This window comes from Ovis aries, chromosome 5 (genome assembly GCF_016772045.2).
Source record: "Ovis aries strain OAR_USU_Benz2616 breed Rambouillet chromosome 5, ARS-UI_Ramb_v3.0, whole genome shotgun sequence".
Taxonomy (NCBI): Eukaryota; Metazoa; Chordata; class Mammalia; order Artiodactyla; family Bovidae; genus Ovis; species Ovis aries.
In genome coordinates this window covers 12,846,761-12,873,166 of record NC_056058.1, presented here as the reverse complement: position 1 = coordinate 12,873,166, position 26,406 = coordinate 12,846,761, and the positions used below count along the sequence as shown (strand labels likewise).

General features: G+C 49.2%; 1 protein-coding gene and 2 long non-coding RNA genes across 7 annotated transcripts; 1 reads left to right on the top strand and 2 right to left on the bottom strand.

Moving 5' to 3' along the window:
• Positions 1-793: 793 nt before the first annotated feature.
• On the bottom strand, positions 794-3,324 carry LOC114114828 (uncharacterized). The gene is made up of 2 exons (XR_003589358.2): positions 3,140-3,324; positions 794-1,831 (listed from the first exon to the last, which is right to left on the bottom strand). It is a non-coding gene; the product is annotated as an uncharacterized LOC114114828 (long non-coding RNA).
• Positions 2,289-12,182, top strand: KEAP1 (kelch like ECH associated protein 1). Of its 5 annotated transcripts, none has more exons than XM_027969637.3 (6): positions 2,289-2,560; positions 4,612-5,297; positions 8,474-9,159; positions 10,676-10,881; positions 11,108-11,284; positions 11,418-12,182. In XM_027969637.3, exons 2-6 carry the CDS (start codon positions 4,659-4,661, stop codon positions 11,582-11,584), a joined length of 1,875 nt encoding a protein of 624 aa, XP_027825438.1. In that variant the 5' UTR covers positions 2,289-2,560; positions 4,612-4,658; the 3' UTR covers positions 11,585-12,182. The 5 variants fall into 5 exon arrangements, with proteins under 5 accessions (XP_027825438.1, XP_060271448.1, XP_027825437.1 ...); XM_027969636.2 differs by lacking the exon at positions 2,289-2,560 and adding an exon at positions 2,904-2,980; XM_060415465.1 differs by having other exon boundaries at positions 11,108-12,182.
• A 611-nt stretch (positions 12,183-12,793) lies between these two features.
• On the bottom strand, positions 12,794-25,369 carry LOC132659799 (uncharacterized). Its single transcript, XR_009600633.1, has 2 exons — positions 25,213-25,369; positions 12,794-21,918 (listed from the first exon to the last, which is right to left on the bottom strand). It is a non-coding gene; the product is annotated as an uncharacterized LOC132659799 (long non-coding RNA).
• Positions 25,370-26,406: the final 1,037 nt, after the last annotated feature.

Below are 26,406 nucleotides of genomic sequence, written 5' to 3'. Positions count from 1 at the left end.
TTGCTCAGTTGTTTGATGATGGTGTGATAGCAGAAGAGTTATTTACTTGTTCACATTCTACAAAATTCAAAAAGCACCAGTTCCCACTCCTGGATATATACACTTGGGAAACTTGCAGAGCCATTCTGTGGGTAAATGAGCTGAAATGTAAATACATCTCTCTTTTTACACAACTTTAGTATTGCTCTCCACCTTGCTTTGATCGTTTAATAGTATCATCTTGGAAATTGTTGCATGTCTAAATTTTGTACTTTGTTAATTGGAACAGCTTAGGTGCCTTAAACAACCAAAGTTTATTTCTCATAGTTCTGAAGGCTGGAAGTCCAAGATCAAGGTGTCAGCATGGAAAGCTTCTGGTGAGAACTCTCTCCCTATCTTATAGACAGCTGCCTTCTGGCTGTGTCCTCACATGGTGGAGAAAGATCCAAGTTTTCTGGTGTTTCTTCTGATAAAGGCACTAATGCCATCATGAGGGTCCCACCCTCATGACCTCATCTAAATCTACCTCCCCAAGCCCCCATCTCCAAATAACATCACTTATTTTTATATGTGGGCTCAGTCGCTCAGTTGTGTCTGACTCTGCGACCCCATGGACTGTAGCCTGCCAGGCTCCTCTGTCCATGGGATTTTCCCAGGAAGAATACTGGAATGGGTTGCCATTTCTTCCTTCAGGAGATTTTCCTGACCCAGGGATCAAACCCTAGTCTCCTGCATTGGTAGGCAGATTCTTTACCACTGTGCCACCTTGGAAGCCCACATACCATCATTTGTTATGTTAGGGCTTCAATATATGATGGTGGGGAGGGGGCACAGACCATAACATTTTTTTATGTCACTTTATTTTTTAATTGAAGAATAATTGCTTTACAGAGCATTTTTTTTCACATTTAAAAATATTGAGGTAAAACATTTACAAAGCTAATGGCGTCTTTTTACTGGCTGCATAGTATTTCATAGCAGAGATTACATCAGGGCCCTAGGAATGCACACATGTTGAGTCCAACATTTGGCATTTAAACACAGTATTGCAATAAACATCTATGTACATACATCCTCCTAAACATGTGCAGGGGTACCTTGGATAAATTACTGCACATATCACTGCTGGGTCTCAGGGCTTGTAGATGTTAATTTTGAGATATACCAGAGGTTTCCTTTGGCATGTGGAAAAGGGTGTGGGTTTGCTCACAGCCTCAGCCACTCCCCATACAGGATTTGGCAGTTATGCTATGGCACCACCTCTGGAACCACTCAGAACCACAGCTTCGCCACCGCCACAGGCATGGGAGGAGTAGCAAGGAACCCCAGGCCAGCCTTCTTCTGCGTGGGATTAATCCCAAACCCAGAGCAGGGAGGCAGAATCTTCCAAATTCACCCCGGGGGCAGGGGGAATCCTTTCTTAGACCAGTATCTGTTCAGTCTAGAGTTTCAGACGGACGGGCTCTTAAAGAAAAGAGGGAAAAAAAAAAAACCCACATACATTTAAAAGTTAACTTTATATAACAAAGAGCATAAATGGAAAATCAGTATCACTTTCCATGAAAAATAACAATCATTCATATTTATTGAGCGCTAGCATTCTCAATTAGTTCTCCCAATAATCTACCAGGTAGGTGCCTGTACTATTAACATCTATTGCTACGTGGTGTCCAACTCTTTGAGACCCCATGGACTGTAGCCCACCAGGCTCCTCTGTCCATGAGATTTCCCAGGCAATAATACTGGAGTGAGTTGCGATTTCCTTCTCTAGGAGATCTCTTCGATCCAAGGAACGATCCTGTGTCCCCTGCATTGCCGAAGGATTCTTTACCGTTGAGCCACCACGGAAGCCCTGTTAACATTTTAAGAGGAAGGAAATTGAAGCATGGAGCGGTTAAATTATAGGTCCAGCCGGGCAGAGCTAGAGTGGCAGAGCCGGAGTTCGAATTCCCAACTGCGAGCTCCTCGCGCCTCCAGATTGGAGATAAAAAATAAAAACAATGAAAACCCCAGTAGGTAGGTAGACAGCTCTGTCTGGATCCTTCGGCCACCTGAACGTGAGGCCTGCACTGTGTGGAGTTAAAAGAAGCGCAGGTCGTGGGAAGCGGACTAGCGCTGAGACGACGAAACCAGGCGGATGGAAGGGACTGCGAAGGGGTGGGGGGACAGGCCTGGTGGGCTTAGCCGTGCGCCCTTGCCCGCCGCCCTATTCCTCGCCCATGGGCGCCGGGCACCTGAGGGAAGGGCGGGGAATCACGACTCCTTCCCCGCCGCGCCCTCTCCGCCCTCTCCCCGCCTCCTTCTCGGGCGTCCCGAGGCTAACCCCCCACTCGACGGCCGCGACCCCGTAGGCCCCGCCGCCCCGGAGCCCAGCCACAGCCCCCCTTCCCCGCCGCCCCGGACAGTGGAAGCGCTCGCGGGTCTTCAACAGCGAAAGTCAGGCGGGAGCCGCCCCCGGGCCAGGCCACGGCCCCTCGGGCTTCCCGGAAGCTCGGTGCGCGGGTGGCACCAACGTGCCCGGAGCCACCGCCGCGCCCCCTGGCATCCCCACCCCGCGGTGAGAGTATCGGAGGCTACGCAGGTGAACGCGCAGGCGGCGGCGGGGAGGGGTATCCGGTGATCCCGGGTGCAGGGAAGCGCTGGGCCTCGAACCCAGGTCTTTGATTCTAGGCGGCTCCGACCACGCGGGCTGGGTGCGCCCAGGGCTGGGTCCTTGGCCCCGCCGCGATTATCGGCACTGCGGACGCCGCTCTGGGGCTGCGCAACTGGCAACAGCGAGCGTGGGCGGGGAAGGGCGGGGGGGGGGGGGTGGGGAGCGGCCCGCCGCCGTCTCCGCCGCCCGAGGCCCGGGGCCGCGGGGACTTTTATTCTGACACGGCCGGCTCCCGGCTCTGCTTAGTCATGGTGACCTGCGCGCGTTCCGCGCCTCCCCCCTGCGAGCTGCGATGGAGGCGCCCGGGCCTGGGCGACGGAGGCGGAGCCCGAGCGCGGCCATGGCGGGGTGAGTGAAGCGGCCCGCGCCCGGGCTGAGGGCACCGAGGGTCTAGAGTGCTCTGCGACCGTGGCCGGGGGCCGGAGCGCTGGGCGATGCGGGGCCCGGTCGCCTCGGGGTTTCCCGCGGCTCCGCGGACGGCCAGGAGGGCGCGGCTCGAGTCCGGACCTTTTGTTGGACGGCGCGACCGGCGGGTGAATCCTGGAGCGAGAGGCCCAGGAAGCGTCGCTCGGACGGAATCCCGGGGATCCCGGGGCGTTTGTGGCGGGGGGACCTTGGTCTGTGGCCCGGGGCTTGCGATGGAAAGGCCGCGGCGGGGTCACTTCCTCCCTTCTCTAGGCCTTGGCTGCGCCGGCGGGACATGCGCAGTCCCCCCACTTACCGCTTCTTGGGGGGGGGGGTTGGGGGGGGTGGCAGAGGGGGAAGTGTCCAGTGCCCAGGGGGCACCGTTGACCGTTTGGCTAAAGACCAAGAGGCAGGCCCGGGCCTCGGCTGGGGAGAGGCGGCCAAGCAGTGTCCAGGGCACCGTGGAAGAGGAGGGTGCTTTGGCAGGCACAGTGGAGTGGGCAGTCAGCCAGCCACAGCTTAGTGACCCCTGCGTAGTGCCAGGCCCCAGGCGGACTGCAGGGGAGGCACAGGAGAAGGTGGGCAGGACCCTGACCCACACAGGGCTACGTGCCCTCTGAATCCTGAGGCTCAGGGCCAGAGAGACCCTTCATCCATCAGCAAGCAAGCAAGGGAGCTAATTTCCATTCCTGATAAGTGGTGTGATGGAAATAAAACAGAGAGGAGGTGACTCTGAGTGGAGCCCAGGGAACAATAAGATGAAGAACCTCTTGTAGATCCCCTGCCTTCTCTTTGCTTGAGTTTTTCAAACCCAACTCACGCCCTGACCCTCCAGACTCCGCAGGGTTCACTGACACCCTCCCTTCACTAGTGTTTCTCATCACACTCTTCCCTGATTCTCCAGGTCAGCTCTCATTCTGCCTCTGAGTCTTTGCACTCACTGTTGCCTCTGCCTGGAAAGCTAACAACCACCCCCCCCCGCCCCGCCCCCTTCATAAGTTCATCCTTCTAGTCCCAGCTCCAAGACAGGCCTGGACTACCTGATTTTAAATAAACACCTGCACGCTACACTGTCGCTTATTTCACTTATAGCCCTTTCCTCCCCAGTGTTGGCTCCAGGGGGGCTCAGTGCATGTCTGTCTGGCTCCTTGCTGTGTCCCTGGTGCCTAGAACAGTGCCTGGACATGCCTGAGAAATGTTGATGGGGTGAATGAAGGAATGAGTTGGACATGCTGTGAGAAGGGATGGACCCCAGAGAGCTGGAACAGAATGGGCAAAGGGAACAGGTGGACGGGAGCTGACTGTGAAAGGCTTTGCAGGCCGTTGAAGAGTTTGGTTTTACTCTTCATGCCACAGAGAGTGGTCGGGGGGATTCTGAGCAGGGGAGGGGCACCATGTGACCTAGGATTTAAGGTGGGCCCTTGGACTGGTGGGGCCATGGGTCAGTTAGGGAGCTCAAATGAACACTGCTTTACCTGGGCTTGGGAAGGAAAAGTGGTCTCCGAGTCACTTTATCTTGGAAAAGAAGGCCTAGCCCCCAGCCCTGTGCCCAGCCCTGTGCTCTCCCCCTCCAGGCCCCTGAGTGCCAGTGGTGGCGTTGTCCCTTGTCACCTGGAACCCCATGCAGCCGGAACCCAGGCCTAGCGGGGCCGGGGCCCATACCCAATTCCTACCCCTGAGATCACAGCGCCCCGAGGGGGCAGGGGACACGGTGATGTACGCCTCCACCGAGTGCAAGGCCGAGGTGACGCCCTCCCAGCATGGCAACCGCACCTTCAGCTACACCCTGGAGGACCACACCAAGCAGGCCTTTGGCATCATGAATGAACTGCGGCTCAGCCAGCAGCTATGCGATGTGACGCTGCAGGTCAAGTACCAGGACGCGCCTGCTGCCCAGTTCATGGCCCACAAGGTGGTGCTGGCCTCATCCAGCCCCGTCTTCAAGGCCATGTTCACCAACGGGCTGCGGGAGCAGGGCATGGAGGTGGTGTCCATTGAGGGCATCCACCCAAAGGTCATGGAGCGGCTCATTGAGTTCGCCTACACCGCGTCCATTTCCATGGGGGAGAAGTGTGTGCTCCACGTTATGAACGGCGCTGTCATGTACCAGATCGACAGCGTGGTCCGTGCCTGCAGCGACTTCCTGGTGCAGCAGCTGGATCCCAGCAATGCCATCGGCATTGCCAACTTCGCTGAGCAGATCGGCTGTACGGAGCTGCACCAGCGTGCCCGGGAATACATCTACATGCACTTTGGGGAGGTGAGTGAGGGATGGGGACATGGCACCAGGGCTTCAGAGCAGCCTTGGAGGGCCAGGAAACAGACAGGTGGTCATCACCATCTCCCCTTGAGAGGTGAAGGATCAAGGCAAGGAGATGGAGAAAAGTAGGGTTGAGCTCCCAGTCTAGATGTCTGTGACAAATCTAGGAAACAGCTGAAGAAAGTGAGACTGTCATGGATGTCTGGGCTCCCTGGGGTCAAAGGTGGGGACAGAGGGCAGTGACTCTGACAGCAGTTCCACCGTAGGCTGCCCTGAGCAGGGCCTGACGTTCCAGGCAGTCAGTAAATATTTATTGAACACCCGTGACATGCTGTCAATGGCCAGTGTGACCCTTACACTGTGGTGGTTTTCTTTAGTCCACAGAGTATTGTGCTCAGACTAATCTTTGTTTCATTTTCATTTTCAAGTGGAGGAAGTTGTGAGTAGAGAACATGAGTGCTTGTTGAGTACTTGGTGTGGGCCAGCCTCTGTTCTAAGTGATTTCCAGCCTTTAAATCTGAGTCTTCCCAGCTATCCTAGGAGGAGGTATGCTTTGGAGTGCCTTCCTGGATTTTTTTTTTTTGCTACACCACACAGCTTGCAGGATCTTAGTTCCCTGACCAGGGATGGAACCCTGGTCCTGGCAGTGAAAGCCCTGAGTCCCAACCACTGGACCACCAGGGAACTCCCCCCTTCTGGAAATTTTTAAAATCATCCTCCCGTGGCTGGGACCAGCTAGGTGGACACTACCCTTGGTCTCTGTGCCTCTCCTTCTCTACCATCTTGGGGGTTGACCAGATGCCCCAAGAAGCTCTGACATTAGTCTTAGGACTTATGGCTTCCAGGATGGTGGCCCAAGAACAGGGTTGTCCCACTGACCTGCACAACAGTAGTGTCAAGGGGTTGTCTCGGCTTGAGGTAACAGGAAGCTGGGATCCCGCTGATGTGGGGTGACAAATTATTTATATAGACCAGTGCCACATAAGAAATATTTACCTTAGCAATAACCCTGCTAGGAGTTAGCGACTAATATAATCCTCCTTTTATAGAGGAAGAAAACCAAGGCACGGAGTGTTTTAGGTTTTTGCCCAAGGTGGTACAATTAGAAGGTAGTGGGCCAACACTGCAACTCAGGCTGCTTTCTTCAAGCCTGAATTTTATTTTCTTTCTAACATACTGTGTTGCTATTTCCTTTGACGGAGAAGGCAATGGCACCCCAGTCCAGTATTCTTGCCTGGCAAATCCCATGGATGGAGGACCCTGGCAGGCTGCAGTCCATGGGGTCGCTGAGAGTTGGACACGACTCAGTGACTTCACTTTCACTTTTCACTTTCATGCATCGGAGAAGGAAATGGCAACCAACTCCAGTGTTCTTGCCTGGAGAACCCCAGGGACGGGGGAGCCTGGTGGGCTGCCGTCTATGGGGTCTCACAGAGTCAGACACGACTGAAGTGATTTAGCAGCAGCAGCATTTCCTTTGAAGTCAGTCTGCTCTTTTGAAAAAATAATTTCATTAAAAAAAGAAAGGGGCAACATTCTTACAGTTCAGATACAAAATGATACAGAATCTAAGAGGTGACGTTGTTTCTTTTTCTCATTTATGTGCTTACCTGCTATGTGCCTGGCATGTAGTGTTAACTCCTTGAATTCTCACACACTGAGAGTTCCGTGCTATTCAAATGCCTGTTTCTTTTCTTTAAATTTTATTTCTTTGTGGCTGTGCTGGGTCTTCGTTGCTGCTCATAGGCTTTCTCTAGTTGCAGTGAGCAGGGCCTTTTCTCTAATTGCGCTGTGCAGGCTCCTCAGTGCAGTGGCTTCTCTTGTGGAGCACGGGCTCTAGAGCAAGAGCTCAAGATTACGGCACATGGGCTTAGTTGCCCCAAGGCATGCGGTATCTTCCCCGTCTAGGGATCAAACCTGTGTCCCCTGCATTGGCAGGTGGATTCTTAATCACTGGACCACCAGGGAAGTCCCTCAAATGCCTATTTCACACCTGAGGAAGCTGAGTTAGCAGAGGCAGATTGAGTGTCTTGTCCAAGGTCCTGGCAGGGGCTTGGCAAGGGGCTGGGGGGTATGTGTCGGGGTCCAGCCCCAGCAGGATCCGGGGTTCCCTCAGGATGGACGGCATTGGAGAGAGAGAGAGAGAGAGAGACGGGGAAACCAAGCTTAGGTGGAACAGGTCTGTAACTTTATTTTTAAAAAGAGCTTTCATACCTTGGGTTGTACATAGAGGGGGATGGAAGATGCAGAGTCATGCAGGGTCAGCAGTTCTGACCCTTATTGAAACCAGGCTTTCTTTCTGCATACCTTTCTATATACAAAGGTCTTATGTGATTTACATCCTCTTCTGGCCTGGAGGCCTGTTAACATTTTATGACCCTTTTTTCTGATAAAGGTTAGTCAACTAGAAAACTTATTTTCTCTAAAAGTGTTTGTTCTAAAGTCCGGCACCACTCTCAGAAAGTACTAAATAAAGTTACATTCCTATGGGACAAAGGTGCAGTGGGTTATAACAAAGAAAAAATTTATTAACTCAAAGGTCTAATGTTGCTAACACCAAGGCTACTACTTATTTTCCCTACATACCAACTATATTAACTAGTATACTCCCAGGCACACAATGGGTAAGGGATATGGAAACTTGGCAGCAAGCACTGGCTCAACAATGAAATCCTTCACCAGCACTATTCTAATAATTTTTGCTCCTCAAAGGGCTCTATGCCTATTAGGACTTTAGAATGTTTAAGTTCCCCTGCCTTTCATGGTTGGGAAATTGTGAACAATCATGTATGTGCGTTAGTTTTAAGAGTATGGATAAACCTGCCACGCAAGTTAGAATGCTAACAGAGAGGTTTGAATTGAAATATTCCTTTCATGCCCAGGAGACTTATCAACTAGAGCCCTAAGTTGATTTTCTCCAGAGAAAGGTGGTCGGGGATAGCCCCTGTTAATGCCAGACGAGTAAGTGAAAGGCATAATATAGTAAACGGTAGACAGATTTTGTTATCTGGGTAGATGCTCGAGCAGGTCCAAGGAGTCCCTCGAGTCCTGATCCTCCTTGCCTGTCAGGTCTCTCCTCATGACCTTGTCATGGGTGGGATCTCCTGTGCTGGCTCCTGGCAGGTGGGAGTGGAGAGAGACCTTAAGTCAGCCCATGGCACTGTCGCCCTCTGCAGGTGGCCAAGCAAGAGGAATTCTTCAACCTGTCCCACTGCCAGCTGGCAACCCTCATCAGCCGGGATGACCTGAATGTGCGTTGCGAGTCTGAGGTCTTCCACGCCTGCATCAACTGGGTCAAGTATGACTGCGAGCAGCGGCGCTTCTACGTGCAGGCGCTGCTGCGGGCTGTGCGCTGCCACTCGCTCACGCCCCACTTCCTGCAGATGCAGCTGCAGAAGTGTGAGATCCTGCAGTCGGACTCCCGCTGCAAGGACTACCTGGTGAAGATCTTCCAGGAGCTCACCCTGCACAAGCCCACGCAGGTGATGCCCTGCCGGGCGCCCAAGGTGGGCCGCCTCATCTACACGGCCGGTGGCTACTTCCGCCAGTCGCTCAGCTACCTGGAGGCCTATAACCCCAGCGATGGCACCTGGCTCCGGCTGGCAGACCTGCAGGTGCCCCGGAGCGGCCTGGCGGGCTGTGTGGTGGGTGGGCTGCTGTACGCCGTGGGTGGCCGCAACAACTCGCCTGATGGTAACACCGACTCCAGTGCCCTGGACTGCTACAACCCCATGACCAACCAGTGGTCGCCTTGCGCCTCCATGAGCGTACCCCGCAACCGAATTGGGGTGGGCGTCATCGACGGGCATATCTATGCCGTTGGCGGCTCCCATGGCTGTATCCACCACAACAGTGTGGAGAGGTGAGTGGTGGGGGCAGGAGGCGTGGGATCCGGGGGGTTCTGCTGCTCACACGTCCCCGCCATTGGGATCTGAGGGTTCCTCCTGTCTTTCTTTTAAAATACTTATTTATTTTCATCTGTGCTGGGTCTTTGTTGCTGCACGCAGCCTTTCTCTAGTTGCTGTGAGCCGGGGCTGCTTTTCGTTGTGGTGCACAGGCTTATTGCAGTGGCTTCTCTTGTGGAGCACAAGCTCTTTAAGTCCACCAGCTTCAGTAGCTGCAGCCTGTGGGCTCAGTAGTTATGGCACAGGCTTAGTTGCTCCACGGCACATGGATCTTCCTGATTAAAGACACAGGGATCGAACCCATGTCCCCTGCCTTGGTAGGTGGATTCTTATCCACTGCACCTCCAGGGACGTCTTCCCTCAATTGTTGAGTGCTTTTCTTTGTGCCTTGCCTTCAGGGAATGGAAGCCTCAAGGTGAAGCTAAACTCCTGGGGGATGTTTGGTCATGACCCTGGATGATGTGTCCTGGCCTGGGAACCGTTTACAGGGCCATCACATACCCATACAACGAGTGTTAGCAGATTTGGAAGAAGTTCCATCAGTTTGAAACTGTCAGAATGTTAATATGCTAATTTCGTTAAAACATGACACCTGACTGCTATCTATCCACAAATGGTTGTAAGAAACACACATATGAGGTCCGTTAACGTGGAAGGTGCCCCCTTAGATGTGGTGCCCGTGTGCAGTACACAGTCTGTGTACAGTACAGCTGTGCATGGTGACCCTGTGTTTGCGTGTGTGCTCACTCTGTGTGTCTGACTCTGTGACCCCATGGACTGTATAGCCCGCCAGGCTCCTCTGTCCATGGGATTTCCTGGGCAAGAATACTGGAGTGGGTTGCCATTTCCTCCTTCAGGGGATCTTCCTGAGCCAGGAACTGAACTGGTGTCTCCTGTGTGTCCTGCATTCATACAACACTTAGCTTAGGCGGTGGTCTGATGGAGCCATTTGAGTCCAGCAGAGGTGCAGGCGACCTTGAGCAGATGGGGGCCGTGAACCTGTTTCCTTGTCTAGAAAACGGAGCTACTGATAACTTGCGTTGTAGGGAATCCTTGTGAAAATTGAAGAGTTCAGGTAAGGGGCTTCCCAGGCGTTGCAGCGGTAAAGAATCCACCTGCCAATGCAGGAGACGTGGATTCTATCCCTGGTCCAGGAAGAGCCCACGTACCTCAGAGCAGCTGTAAGCCAGTGCGCCACAACTCTTCAGCCAGTGCTGTGGGAGCCGTGGAGCGGAAACTGCTGAAGCCCACCTGCTCTAGAGCTCCCGCTCCGCAACTAGAGAAGCAGCCGCAGCAAGAAGCCTGCGCACCGCAGCTAGAGAAAAGCCTGTGCAGCCAGGAAGGCCCAGCAAAGCCAAATAAAATTATTTTTTAAATTAAAAAGAAAAAAACCAACACCACAGTGGAGTGTTGGTGGGTCAGTGCCTCGGGTCGGCGGGGGCTGCTGTCGTCATTGCTGCTCTGTTGTGGCAGGTATGAGCCGGAGGGGGACGAGTGGCACTTGGTGGCTCCGATGCTGACACGAAGGATTGGGGTGGGAGTGGCTGTCCTCAACCGTCTGCTGTACGCGGTCGGGGGCTTCGACGGGACAAACCGCCTCAACTCAGCTGAGTGTTACTACCCAGAGAGAAACGAGTGGCGGATGATCACACCCATGAACACCATCCGAAGCGGAGCAGGTGGGAGGGGGCTGCGGGGAGGGGAGCAAGGAGGGGCACCCTCCCCACCCTGGGAGTGACCCTCGTAGAGCTCCTTGCTCTTGGCTTTGTCTCTACAGGGCCCCTCATGGGAGGGGAGGAAGGGAGACGGGTGACGGGAGAGGGGAGGGTGTCCCCCCAAGAAGGTGATGGCTGGGGCCCCCAAGGCCAGGCCCTGGAGTCATCCTCTCTGTGTCGTCTGGTCTAGGAGTCTGCGTCCTGCACAACTGTATCTATGCTGCGGGGGGCTACGACGGTCAGGACCAGCTCAACAGTGTAGAGCGCTACGACGTGGAGACAGAAACGTGGACGTTCGTAGCCCCCATGAAGCATCGGCGAAGCGCCCTGGGGATCACCGTTCACCAGGGAAGGATCTACGTTCTTGGTGAGGCCTGGGCGGAGAAGCCCACCCAGCCCCTTTCAGTAGGAGGGCTTCACATGCTTCCTTCCTTCCTGCCCGCCCCCAGCCCCCACCCCCTTGGAGTAGTGACCGACCATCCCTCCTGCCCTCCCTGCAGGGGGCTACGACGGTCACACATTCTTGGACAGCGTGGAGTGCTATGACCCAGACACAGACACCTGGAGCGAGGTGACCCGAATGACCTCTGGCCGGAGTGGGGTGGGCGTGGCTGTCACCATGGAACCCTGCCGGAAGCAGATTGACCAGCAGAACTGTACCTGTTGAGCCGCTTCTGTTTCCTGAGCGGGGAAAAAGAAAAAAAAGGTCGGATCCAGACTATTGTCGTTTCTGTACAAAAAAAAAAAAAAAAACCAGGGACAAATGAAGAGGCTCCACAGTGCAAACCGTGGCCTCCAGAATGGGAGGCTGGGACACCACAGTGTTCCAATCACGACGTGAAAGAAAAGAAGGCTAGAGTGGGAACTCGTGAGCCTGCCAGAGCAGTCCCAGGAATGTCCAACGAGAGCCTGCCCAGGAGGTGGGCGCGGGAAGGACGGGCTCCCCAGAGAGAGGCCCTCCACACCCGCTACCCCAAGACTAGGCCTGGCTCCCCCACCAGCAGCCGCCACCTCCCTGTGGGACGAAAGCAGGTGCTGGGGACAGGCTGGTTTTCATCCCCTGTGTCTTTGTGATTATTTCCTAGAGGCCTGGGAAGAAGCCCACTGAGGCCTTGGGGGAGGAGGCCCCTCCAGAGGTGTGGACCCCAGGGATGGGCCTGTACATAGAAACCACTGGATTTTGCTGCCCGGACAGTCATTTTGTTGATAAATAGCCCTGTAACTTTCAGATGAAAATAAAGAACAAACTAACTAGTGTCTTCCAACTGGGCTCTCAGCCAGAGATCTCAAACCTGTGGGGACAGAAAGGACTTTTCTCCTGACATGCACTCAAAAGTCTTTTGATTTAAGGCTTGGATTGGAAACCAGTTTGTTATCTCGGCCCCGCTGAATTTTGATATGTAGGGCATCTTGCTCCCCACAAGCAAGTCACACAGGGCTCACTTTGTCTGTCACTTTCAACTGCTTTGAAGACAATGACCCAACTCCTTGACACCTCTCTAGGGCTCCCCGAGATTAATTGCACACATGCGCAGTTTATATTTTCACAGTATATATTATATTATTATATTTTCACAGTTTATATTAAGGCAGTAGATCCCCAACATGGGCTTCTCGGATGGCTCTGTGGTAAAGAAGCCTCCTGCCATGCAGGAGATGTGGGTTCCATCCCTGGGTCGGGAAGAGCCCCTGGAGAAGGAAATGGCAATCCACTGCAGTATTCTTGCCTGGAAAATTCCATAGACAGAGAAGCCTGGCAGGCTACAATCCATGGAGTCACAATTGAGTGTCTAAACAATAAGAATAACTATCCCCAACATGCCTTCCAAATTCAGTGAAAGTCCACCAGGTCATATTTATGCATTTCAATAACATAGACTGAGGCTTTTGTTTTATTTAGGTGCCTGGGTATTCAAAAGACAAAGGGGTTCTTAGGAGTTTTCTTAGGCAAAGGGCTCAGTAGCTTGGCTCCTTCTGAACAGCCTGTGTAAAGGAATTATGTGGCCTGGATCTTTTCTTCTGCCTGTCAACTCTATTTGTGCTGGGGGAGTGGAGAAAAGAATGGTCTCAACTGTTGGGGATTCCACAGGTTCTTCCAAACAGCTTAGTGAGGGAACATTGGATTCTTTCCCTGCCAGTGAAAACATCCTACGTCCCATCTCTGTGGCTTCACTCAGGCCACCCAAAGGCGGTCTTAGTTGTCTCTAGTTGCCCACTTCTCTGGTCCTTGTCCTAAGATTTTTATGGAACAAGAAAATAAATCTGGGAATTCCCTGGCAGTCCAGTGGTTAGGAACTCAGGGCTTTCACTGCTGGGGCCCAGCCTCCATCCCTGGTCCAGAAACTAAGAGTCTGCAAGCCATGTGGTGAGGCAAAAAAAAAAAAAAAATGTTGGTTGCATTGAGTGGATGGGGAAAACTAGAAATTGTAAACACATCTAGATAGTCTTAGCATTTGCAATGTATTTCTACACATTATTTGATCCTCAATGGTGCTATGAGCTAAGAAGGGCAAGCCTGAGTTCTTTTTTGAAAACCTTCATGCATTTGGCCATGTCGGATCTTGGTTGTGGAAAATCTTTGATCTTCGTTGAGGCATGTGGGATGTTTCAGCTGTGGCATGTGAACTCAGTTGTGGCATGTGGGATTTAGATCCCTGACCAGTGATCCAACCTGGGGTCCCCTGCATCAGGAGCATGGAGTCTTAGACACTGGACCACCAGGGAAGTCCCCGAACTCTACAGATGAGAAGAAGAGGTTCAGAGAAGTGACCTGCCCAAGTGGTGGGGTGCAGACTTGACCTGTGTGGTACCCCAAAGCAGTCCCTCTCAGCTATAACTTGCTCCACCTGTGTGTTTGTCAAAGCGGATGTTACAGAAGTCCCATGGCAGCCCTTCCCTGGAGGTCCAGTGGTTAAGACTCACTCTGCATTCCACTGCAGGGGACACAGGTTCAAGGTTCAATCTCTAGTCGGGCAACTAATATCCCGCATGCTATGACCAAAATAAGTAAGTAAATGCACACGTGTGCTCAGTCATGTCTGACTCTGTGACCTTATGGAGGCATATGTAGCCTGCCAGGCTCTTTTGTCCATGGAATTTTGCAGACAAGAATACTAGAGTGGGTTGCCATTTCCTTCTCCAGGGGGTCTTCCTGACTCAGGGATTGAACCCACGTCTTCTGTGTCTTCTGTATAGCAGGCATATTCTTTACCACTTGAGCCGTCAGGGAAGCCCAAGTAAGTAAATAAGTAGATACGTAAGTAGGTCCTGTGGGATCAGTGGGCATAGCCAGAAACAACGATCTAATCTAGAATAGGGATTTACATATAATGTGGTTGCCCGAAGCCCCACAACCTACCCCAGAGTGCTGTTTCCTTTCAGAGGCATTAGAGCCATGGTCTTGATGTCAAGTCAACCTGATTCAGTAAGGCAGTTTGGGTAAACAGTTTAGAAGTCAGGTAAACAGTTTCCTGTCTGAAAAAACAGTACCTGGATGCTACTTGGCGCTAGACCCTATGTGAGCTGCTAGACCAACAAAGGTGAGTATTTTTTAAAAACTTAATTGGAGAATAATTGCTTTCCACTATTGTGTTGTCTTCTGCCATACAGCAACACGAATCAGGCAGCCATAAGTACACATAGGTCCCCTCCTTCTTGAACTTCTCCCCAACCCCACTTTAGGTTGTCACAGAGCGGCGCTTTGAGCTCCCTGAATTATACAGCAACTTTTCCCATTAGCTTTACCTGTTTTATATATGGCAATATGTATGTTTTAATACTGTTATCTCAATTCATCCCAACCTCTCCTTCCCCTGCTGGCCAAAGTCTCTTCTTTATGTCTGCATCTCTATTCCTGCTCTGCAAATAGTTTCATCAATACCATTTTTCTAGATGCCATATTTATGTGTTAATATATGACGCTCGTTTCCCTCTTTCTGACCTAGCTTCACCTTGTATAACATGCTTTGGGTTCATCCACCTCACTAGAACTGACTCAAATGTGTTCCTTTTCATGGCTGAGTAATATTCTATTGTGTATGTGTACCAAAACTTTTTTATCCATTGATCTGTTGATGAACACGTAGATTGCTTCCATGTCCTGGCTACTTTAAACAGTGCTGCAGTGAACACTGGGACACATGTCTTTTTCACTTACGGTTTCCTCAAGGTATATATATGCCCAGCAGTGAGATTGTTGGGTCATATGGTGGTTTTATTCCTAGTTTTTAAAGGAATCTCCATACTGTTCTCCATAGTGGCGCTATCAATTTACATTCCCACCAACAGTGCAAGAGGGTTCCCTTTTCTCCACTCTCTCTCCAGCATTCATTATATGTAGGTTTTTTGATGATGGCCATTCTGATCGGTGTGAGGTGATACTTCCGAAGGTGAGTATTTATGTTCACTTTCTATCTCTGCAAAAAACAACTTGATGTTATGCCTTACTCTTCCAGGCAATGGGACTGACAGTGAACAAGCCCCCAAAGATCCCTGCCCTCATGGAGATTACAGCCTAGTCGGGGAGTAGGGTGACCAACTTATCCTAGTTTGCCTGGGACTTTTCCAGTTTGAACGCTGAAAGGCTGGCATCCCAGGAACCATTTAGTCCCAGTAAACCAGGTTCATTGGTTACTCGCCAGGTAAACCAGATATATTAACAACTGTGTTGAGTGACAGACATGATTAAATTTGCATTTGATTGCTCTGGAAGCTAAGTGGAAATGGCTGCGGATAGAGGTACAGTGGGAAAGGGTAAACAGCTGGCGCAGTAGCCGGGTGACAGGCCGGTGGTGTGGATCAGGCAGGTGCCTATGGGAATAAAGTAGAGTCTACAGGTGAATAGACTGCTTAGATAGGATGGATGAATCATCAGGAATGCTCCCGGGTGGTTTTGAAGCTTAAGAAGCCAAGTGGAGGGGTCCTTGGAGGAATCTGCTGTTACAGGAGGAAGTGATGAGGTTCGGAGTGTGTTAGGTTTGTAGCCTCAAGATAACGGTTGTTTTTGGAAAGTACTGAAGCAGATTTTTCAAACCCTCAATCTTTGCTGCTTCCAACAAATAGCTCTTGAATGGCTGCTCTGTGCTAGACATGAAGTGAGGTATTCAGATACAATGAGGAGCAAGCATGACACTGGCCCGTTTTCATAGAGCTAATGAAATAATCCAACTTTCCTGGTGGCTCAACAGTAAAGAATCCTCCTGCCATGCAGGAGACTCGGCTTTAATCTCTGGGTCAGGAAGATCCCCTGAAGAAGAAAATGCAACCCAGTCCGGTATTCTTGCCTGGGAAATCCCATGGACAGAGAAGCCTGGCGGGCTACAGTCCATGGGGTCAAAAAAGAGTCAGACGTGACTTAGTTACTAAACAACAATAAAATAATCACATTGAGTATATGTATTTAATTTCTTGGGTAAGCTTTCTGAAGGGCTGGAGCTCAACCTAGGTCAGATGCCTTGAGAAAGCATTCTTGAAGTGGTTTTTTCACAGAAATTCAGAGTGTAAACTAGGTGAGGGAAAAGAGGGGTAAGATTCTGGATAGAGGAACCATCTGCCCTGTGGCACTGAAAAGCAAGTCTAGGTGAAGCTCTGAGAGGGAGGAGGAACATGGTGCCAGAAGAGGCTTAACAGAGGTGAGGGAGGCAGACCGTGCAAGCCCAGTGCACCACATAATTTTCATTTATTAAATACCTAAAAACTGCCTTAAAAAAAAAGTTAAAACATTACAGGACTTCCCTGGTGACTCATTGGTTAAGAATCCACCTGTCAATGCAGGAGACAAGGGTTCGATCCTTGATCTGGGAAAATCCCGCATGCCGAGGAGCAGCTAGCCAGTGCGCCACAACTGCTGAGCCTGTGCTCCAGAGCCCAGGGACCACAACTCCTGAGCCCAGGTGCTGCGACTGCTGGAGCCTGTGTGCCCTAGAGCTGGTGCTCTGCAACAAGAGAAGCCACTGCAAGAAGAAGCCTGAGCACTGCAACTAGAGAAAAGCCCGCGTGGCCACGAAGACCCAGCACAGCCAAAAATAAATACTTTTTTAAAAAGGTAAAACATTACAGAAAAAGCTGAAGTCTTACTCTCTCTCCATCCCAGCCCCTCTAAATCTTAAAAAAAAAAAATTAACAATCTTCAATATTGTATGTTTTATGTAGTTCCTTACAAAAAATGGCATAATGGTGCTTGTATTACTCTGCAATACAGAGCTTTTCCTCTCTCAGTAAGCTCCGTCTGTGATGTCACGTTCCTTTTACCAGCTACCGGATGTTCTGTTTTATCTTTCACTATTGACAGATGTTTAGGTTGTTTCTGGTTTCTCAGAATTACAGATAAGGCAGCAACACCCTCTCTTAATCATGCCTCCTTTCTCCAGATGGGTGCTAGGAGGTGGAACTTACTAGGTCATGGAGTAAGCCCAGCTTTCCTAGATGCTGGCAGATGACCCTCCAAGTCCTTTTTATTCCTGCTATTTCTGCAAGTTCTTTTTTAAACTTAATTTTAAGTTTTATATATTTTTATAAAAATTGAGGTATATTTGATTTATAACATCATGTTAATTTCCGAGTGCAGCACAGTGATTCACAGCTCTTTGTAAATCTACACACACAGGGTTTCCTGGTGGTCCAGCGGCTGAGAATCTGCCTTGCAATGCAGGTGACACCAGTTGGATCCCTGATCTGGGAAGAGCCCACGTGCCATGGAGCAGCTAAGCCGGTGCGCCACAAGTGCTGAGCCTGCGCTCTGAAGCCCGGGAGCCACAACTACTGAGCCCACGTGCCGTAACTACTGAAGCCTGTACACCCTAGAGCCTGCGCTCTGCAACAAGAGAAGCCACTGCAGTGAGAAACCCACAATGAAACTAGGCAGTAGCCCCTGCTCGCTGCAACTAGAGAAAGGCCGCCCACAGCAGAGGAAAACTAGCAGAGCCAAAAATAGAAATAAAGTTTAAAAAATCTACACACAATCGACTGTATCACTCTTTTTCTTGATGCTGCTTCTTTTTGTGGCATGAAAGTGTTTGTTTTTATCTTGACCTTTTCTGCAGCTTCCTACTCACTTGTTAATTTATTGTCTTCTGCCCATAAATTCATTGCTTCTGCCTAAGTTAACCAAAGTTAGTTTTCTGTTGGTTCCGTGTTAGAACCAAGAATCCTAACAGATAGAGATAAGAAGAAATTTTGAAAAATATATCTTAAAATATAAGCTTTGTTTATGCACTGCTTTTCTGTTTTTTTTTTTTTTTTTTTTTTAAACACATCAGTCTGCTTTGGGTCTCAGCGGCTGCACATGGGATCTTTAGTTGCAGTGCATGGACTCTAGCTGTGGCGTGTGGGTTCTCGAGTGCTCGGGCTTCATAGCTACAGTGATCAGGCTTAGTTGCTCATTGGTATGTGGGATCTTAGTTCCTAACCAGGGGTTGGACCCTAACCCCCTGCATTAACAGGGGATTCTTAACTTGCTGATGAGTAAGGGTAATCGTGTGCATTGTTGTCTTATTTCTGGCTATAATGTTACTGTTCCTAATGTCCCACCATTCAATCTGATTTTCTGTAATCCATGCTTTAAGTTTTGCCAGAAACTTTTAAAGTTCAGGAAGCTCCCCCTTGCTTTGTGCGTGCTAAGTTGCTTTGGTTGTGTCTGACTCTTTTCGATCCTATGGATTGTAGCCCTCTGGGCTCTTCTGTCCATGGGATTCTCCAGGCAACAATACTGGAGTGGGTTGACATGCCCTCCTCCAGGGGATCTTCCCAACCCAGGGATCGAACCTGCATCTCCTATATCTCCTGCATTGGCAGGGGGGCTGTTTACCACTAGTGCCACTTGGGAGGCCTCATATCTAGTTTTTTCTTTTTTTAATCATAAATGGGTGTTGGATTTTCTAGACATCTCTCAATCAGTAGTTAGATGCCAAGAAACTACATTTCTAACAAGTTCCCAGTTGATGCTGATGCGGCTTGTGCAGGTACCATATTTGGAGACACTGGTATAGAACAAGAACAATGGGTTAAAGGCAAATTCTGAGAAATGACATTTAAGGAGTAGAGGGAAGTAAGAGAAGTCCTGATAGAAACTCAACAGCAGCATAAAATTATGAGAAAAATCAAGAAAAGTACAGCGTCACAGAAGCCAAGTGGTGAAAAATTTGAGCACAAAAGTTTAAAAGAATCACACTATTGAATACAAAGAGGCTTCCCTGGTAAAGAATCAGCCTGCAGTGTGGAAGACCTGGGTTGGATCCCTGAGTGGGGAAGATCTGCTGGAGGAGGACATGGCAACCCACTGCAGTATTCTTGCCTGGAGAATCCCACGGACAGAGGAACCTGGAGGGTTGTTACAGTCCACGGGATCACAAAGAGTCAAACACGGCTGAGTAAGCACAGCACAGCACATTGCATACAAAGAGGTTGGACTTCCCTTATGGTCCAGTGGTTAAGAATCCACCTGCTAATACAGGGGACACAGGTGGGTTTGATCTCTGGTCCGGGAAGATTCCACGTGCTTTGGAGCAACTAAGCCGGTGCATCACAACTATATCCCATGCCTAGAGCGTGTGCTTGGCAACGAGGGGTCATTGCAATGAGAGCCCTAGGCAATGCAACTAGAGAATAGCCCCTGCTTGCCACAACTGGAGAAAGCCCACGCCCAGCAATGAAGACCCAGTGTAGCCAAAAATAAATAAATAAAATCTTTTAAAAAATAATCAATACAAAGAGGTTCAAATGCTCACTGGATTTGGCATTCGGACGGTAACTTTACTAAGAGCATTTTCAGTAGAATTGTGAGGGTTAAGCAATAAATTTTGTAAACATTTACTAAGTGCCACCTGAGAAATCCCGTGGACAGAGGAGCCTGGTGGGCTACAGTCCAGGGGGGGTCACAAAAGAGTTGGACATGACTGAGGACGTACAGCAGAGAAAGAAAAATTAGAACAGCCACTGTTGCCAAGGAGACAACACTGAACCAGTGAAGGATGCTGAAAAAAGGAACATCTCTTTTGAGACATTTGGGTGAGAAGAGGCCAAAAAAAAGGATGCCTGAGCATGCATGACAGCTAGAAAGGGACGAAGGTTTCAGGGAGGGCTTGGGGTTTTGTTTTACGATTCAGAAAACAGAGTGTATTTATAACTGAGGGGAAGTCCCAGGACAGGAAGAGAAAATGAAGATGATGGTGAAAGACAGAATGCACTCATAGTGATGACAAGCAAGTAACTTCCCACTCTGAATTAACTGGGCAATGTCGAAGATACCATTCGGCTCTGTGAAGGCCACTATAGTTCTGGATGCTAAAGTATCTTGCTTTGTGCAGTACAATGTGCCTTCAATTCAAAGACTAATCTTCTCCTTTGGGAGTGTATTCTGGTGTTTTGGTGTTTTGTTTTGTTTTTTTTTTTTTTGGTTGGTGTTTTTTAATCAGGCAAAGGAAGGATTTATAACTTGCCACAAGGAAGAATATTAGGGATCCTGGTTTTAAAATATAGATGTTAGGGACTTGCCTAGTGGTCTAGTGATTAAGAATCTACCTGCCAATGCAGGGGGCATGGGTTCGATTCCTGGTCCAGGAACTAAGATCCCACATGCTGCAGAGCAACTAAACCCGTGGGCCACAACTACTGAGCCTGCCTGCTGCAACTCCTGAAGCCTGTGAGCCCTAGAGTCTGTGCTCCCTGACAGGAGAAGCCACCACAATGAGAAGCTCTTGCACCACAACTAGTGAGTGGCTCCTGCTTGGTGCAACGAGAGAAAGCCCCCATGCAGCAATAAAGACCTAGAACATCCAAAAATAAAATAAAAGTGTTAGTGGGAATATATAGTATTACAGAAAGTAGAATTTAAGAAAAATTAAAAGAAAAAAGAATACTGTAGAGAAAAGAGGCTAGGTTTAAGACCCATAAATGTCACTTACTAGGTGCTAATCCTCTTTGGGCCTCATCTTCCTCCTTTGTAAGATGGGAAATTGTAACAGAATTTAGCACCTGGAATAGTGAAAGTGTTAGTCCCTCAGTCGAGTCTGACTCTGTGTGACCCCATGGACTGTAGGCTCCTCTGTCCATTGAATGCTCCAGGCAAGAATACTGGAGTGGGTTGCCATTTCCTCATCCAGGGGGATCTTCTCGACCCAGGGATTGAACCTAGGTCTCCTGCAGGCAGATTCTTTACCGACTGAACCACCAGGGAAGCACACAGTAAGAAAACAATAAATATCAGTTCAGTTCAGTTCAGTCGCTTAGTCATGTCTGACTCTTTGCGACCCCATGGACTGCAGCACACCAGGCTTCCCTGTCCATCACAAACTCCCAGAGCCAACTCAAACTCATGTCCATCACGTTGGTGATGTCATCCAACCATCTCATCCTCTGTCATCCGCTTCTCCTCCCCTCTTCAATCTTTCCCAGCATCAGGGTCTTTTCCAATGAGTCAGTTCTTTGCATCAGGTGGCCAAAATACTGGAGTTTCAGCTTCAGCATCAGTCCTTCCCATGAATCATTCAGGACTGTCTTCCTTTAGGATGGACTGGTTGGATTTCCTTGCAGTCCAAGAGACTCTCAAGAGTCCTCTCCAACACCACTGTTCAAAAGCATCAATTCTTCGGCGCTCAGCTTTCTTCACAGTCCAGCTCTCACATCCATACATGATCACTGGAAAAACCATAGCCTCGACTAGACGGACCTTTGTCAGCAAAGTCTCTGCTTTTTAATATGCTGTCTAGGTTGGTCATAGCTTTTCTTCCAAAGAGCAAGCATCTTTTAATTTCATGGCTGCAGTCACCACTTGCAGTGATTTGGAAGCCCAGAAAAATAAAGTCTGTCACTGTTTCCATTGTTTTCCCATCTATTTGCCATGAAGTGATGGGACCAGATGCCATGGTCTTAGTTGTCTGAATGTTGAGTTTAAAGCCAACTTTTTCACTCTCTTCTTTCACTTTCACCAAGAGGCTCTTTAGTTCTTCTTCACTTTCTGCCATAAGTGTGGTGTCATCTGCATATCTGAGGTTATTGACATTTTGCCTGGCAATATATAACAATAAATATAATCATATTGAATAGGAATGAGGTGAGTACTAGAAACCTGAAATGCTAACATTAACCTGACTTATTGGAAAAGACCCTGATGCTAGGAAAGACTGAAGGCAAGAGAAGGGGATGACAGAGGCTGAGATGGCTGGATGGCATCACTGACTTGATGGATGTGAGTTTGAACAAGTTCTGGAAGTTGGTGATGGACAGGGAAGCCTGGTGTGCTGCAGTCCATGGGATTGCAAAGAGTCAGACACGACTGAGTAACTGAACTGAACTGAACTGAAATTTAGATTGCAGAGGTGGGAGAAAGGTTCAAGAGGGAGAGGACAGATATTTACCTATGACTGATTCATGTTGATGTATGGCAGAAACCAACACAATGTCATAAAACAATTATTCTCCAATTTAAAACAAATACTTTTTTCAAAAGAATAATAATGATAACATGTAATGACCTCAGTGCACTATACCTGGGTTATTTAAAACTCCTCACTGGCTCTCATAACCTGTGAAAAACCAGTGCTTCCACCAACCTACTCATCTTATTTTGGTTTTGTAGCTCCCCAAGACCCTCTCAGCTCAGTCGGTAGAGTTTGCCTGCAATGCAGGAGGCCCGGGTTCGATCCCTGGGTTGGGAAGATCCCCTGGAGAAGGAAATGTAAACCCACTCCAGTATTCTTGCCTGGAGAATCCCATAGGCAGAGGAGCTGGGCGGGCCACAGTCCATGGGGTCACAAGAGTTGGACATGATTCAGCAACTAAACCACCACCACCAAGAACCTCAGGGCTGATACAGAAGTGTGGTCTAAAAGAGTACAGCTCCCTCTTGTGGGCCCTTAGGTGAGAAGAGAAACTACAGAGAAAAACACAAGCAAGATTGGATGACCCCCAGAGTGGAGAATGCCCTGACCTTGTCTTGGTCCTATTTTTTTTTTTTTTTTCCAAATTAGGATTCTCCAAAACCTCTGGGAAAATTACATTTTTATAAATGAAAAACAACTTCAAATATGTCCAGGAAGTTACCTATTTAAAGGACTCTCCTAGACGAGTGAGTAGAACTGAAACACATATATTACCATATGTAAAATAGATAGCCAGTGGGAATTTGGAACTCAACCCAGTGCTCTGTGACCACTTAGAGGGGTGGGAGATGGGGAGGGGGGTGGGAGGGAGTTTCAAGAGGGAGGCGACATATGTATCAGTTCAGTTCAGTTCAGTTGCTTAGTCGTGTCCGACTCTGTGTGACCCCATAGATGGCAGCCCACCAGGCTCCCCGTCCTTGGGATTCTCCAGGCAAGAACACTGGAGTGGGCTGCCATTTCCTTCTCCAATGCATGAAAGTAAAAAGTGAAAGTGAAGTCACTTCAGTCATGTCCAACTCTGTGGGACCCCATAGATGGCAGCCCAGCAGGCTCCTCCATCCACGGGATTTTCCAGGCAAGAGTACTGGAGTGGGTTGCCATTGCCTGCTCTGGAAGAGATGAGGCAGGAGCAACAGATATTTCAGTACTAACCATGTCCAGGAGATGGTGATGGACAGGGAGGCCTGGCGTGCTGCAATTCATGGGGTCGCAAAGAGTCGGACACGACTGAGTGACTGAACTGAACTGAACTGAACCATATTCCAGACACTGTGTAGATACAACTGGGAGCAGAAGACATGGTTTGTGCCCTCCAGTAGCCTGTGGTCAGCCTGGGTTTGATCTCTGGGTTGGGAAGATCCCCTGGAGAAGGGAATGGCAACCCACTCCAGTATTCTGCCTGGGAAATATCATGGACAGAGGAGCCTGGCAGGCTACAGTCCATGGGGTCACAGAGTTGGACACAACTGAACAACTAAAACACACAGCCTGTGGTCAATGTGAGTGGGTAGTGGACAGTTATTTGCATTTCATTAATGTACAACCAGAAACTCCTAGAGGATTGCTCTAGGAGAAAGTAGCTTGCAGAAGTCATAAGCAAGCTATTTTTGGCCTTGTATTCATGATTATTCTTCTATTCTTCATCTTGTTCACTATTTTATTTACTGGCACACAATAGGAACTTCACCCCATATTTGAACGCTGAGTAAATTTTTTTAAAATACTTATATCTATTTAATTTATTTATTTGGCTGTATCAGGTCTTAGTTGCCACCCATGGGATCTTTAGTTGCGGCAAGAGAACTCTTAGCTGTGGCATGTGGGATCAAGTTCCCTGATCAGGTATTGAACTTGGGCTCCCTGCACTGATAGCATTGAGCCTAAGCCACTAGACCACCAGGGAAGTCCCAAGTAGATGAATTCTTGATCACAATGGATGTATAAGAAACATTTGTGAATGGAATTGGTGAGGCCTCCAAGGGGGTAAATTTCACCAACTCTGTGCAGGAGTAGAACTACTTAGACTATTCTGATTTTAGTTCAACCCAAGAAGTCCTTTTGACCTTTCTTTAATCGTTACCATCAGATTCCTTGGAACTTCATGGAACAGAAGAATTGCTCTTTGAGGTAGCGGCCAGCACATATCCAGCTCTGTAAGTACCTGCTGATAATGTCAGGAACCGTGAGAAGCCCTTAAGGAATATTTTAAGGCAACTTTAGATCCTTCCTCCAGCTCCCATTTGAGGAGAAACAGCCGCAGTTCCTTAAAAAGTTTCTCAGGGGACATGGTGAGTTCCTTTATCTAATTTCACTACTCCCTCATATATTTTGAGGGTGATTTGAATCTTGCCTTCCCTCTGTCCCCAAGCGCAGGAGGGAGCTTTGGAACTTTTTATGTATGGGGACCACGGAAGCCCTTGGATCCTTCTCGAACTGCAAGGGAGGATGAGATTACCCTCAGAGAGAAGGGGGTTATGGGTCCTGTCAGGGTGTGGGGATGACTATGACGACAAACCATCAGGACGGGAGGGGCAATGCCAGACCCTTTCTCAGGAAGAAGCAATAAGGACCCTTAGGAAGCAGGTGGATGACCCTGAGGGGTCCCATTAGGAAAGGATGACATGGGAGGGGGGTCCCTCAAAAAGAGTGTCGGTCTCCCTCAGGAAGGATAATATTGGGGGACCCATCAGGGAGGGGACCGACACCATGATTCCGCAAGGAAGTTGGAAAGGCCCTGGCGTCGCTCTCGGAAAAAAGAGATGTTAGGGTTCACACTTCAGGAGGGCGAGAGGATGCTGCGGCCCCCTCAGGAAGAGGGGAATGATGCCAGGGTCCCCCTAAGAAAGTGGGAACGGCGCAGGGGTCACTCCCAGGAAGGTAGACAGGGAGTGACGCCAGGTTCCCTTAGGGTTCCTCGTACCTGCCGGGGTCCAAGCTCCTCAGCTCCGCTCAGTCCTCAGGTGCGAAAAGCTAAGCGGTAGCGCCTGTCATTGGCTGATTTCTTGGCTCATGACAACTAGACAGTCCGTCGTAGCGCGGGGGAAGAAAACCTCCCGCGCGTCCTTGCCACGCCTCCTACCCAGTCGGCGCGTGCGCACCTTTCTGCCTGCTGTAGTTCCTCAGACCCACTCTGGGGGGCGCGCGGGGGTTCTATCGCCCAGTCCTACCTCCCTCGCCTGTGACCCATTTTATAACAGCACACACTTTGAAGGGCTGTTGCGAGTACTAAGTGCAATGATTTACGTAAAATAAACAGTGCCTGGCACAAAGCAATTGCCTGGCAAACCGGTTATTGTTTGTATTTTACAGTGAGGGAAACTGAGGCACAGAAAGAGTAAGTAATATGCTCAAAACTAAGTCATTAACTGGCAGTGGCAACCAGAATCCAGTCTGTGTGCTTATCTACCATGCTTTTGTGGCTCCCCGATAACAAATACTGGCTATTTCTTTCCTCTGATTATGAAATAACTTCCTCTTGATTATAAAAGTGACACATGCCCATTGAAAAATTCAGAAAATATCGAGGACTACACAACAGAAAACACTCTTTTAATCCCATCACTGGAGACACTTAATATTTGGATGAACAAACTGTCTTTTCTATGCACATACGTAAGATGGTATGATGCAGAACATTTTGAAGCCTGCTCTTCTCACTGTGAACATCTTGTCATTTCAATAAATATACACCCAACTCCTTGTTTTCAATAAGTGTATATTACTCCATCATACAGGAAACATAACTTAATGACTTCCTAAGTTTGGACATCTGGGTGTTTAATTCTTCACTATTCTGATCAAAACACCATTTGGTACTTGCAATTTTAGGTACCAGCTGGTTCTTTAGGATACGTAGTTTTAAAAGTGCAACATCTGTGTTGAATGCATGCAGCTACGTTTTTAATAAAGATTGTCAGACCACTCCCAGAAAGCTATATGTGCCAATTTCTACCAGCACTAATGAGCTATGAAGGTGCTTCACCCACCCCCTGAATGGTCCGTCTTTTCATTATTTGCCAATTAGTGAAAAAGGAAACCTGCTTCATTTTACTTCCTCATATTTTCTGTGCTGAGAAAGGGAGAAATATTACCCACACCTCAGGATTTTGTGCAT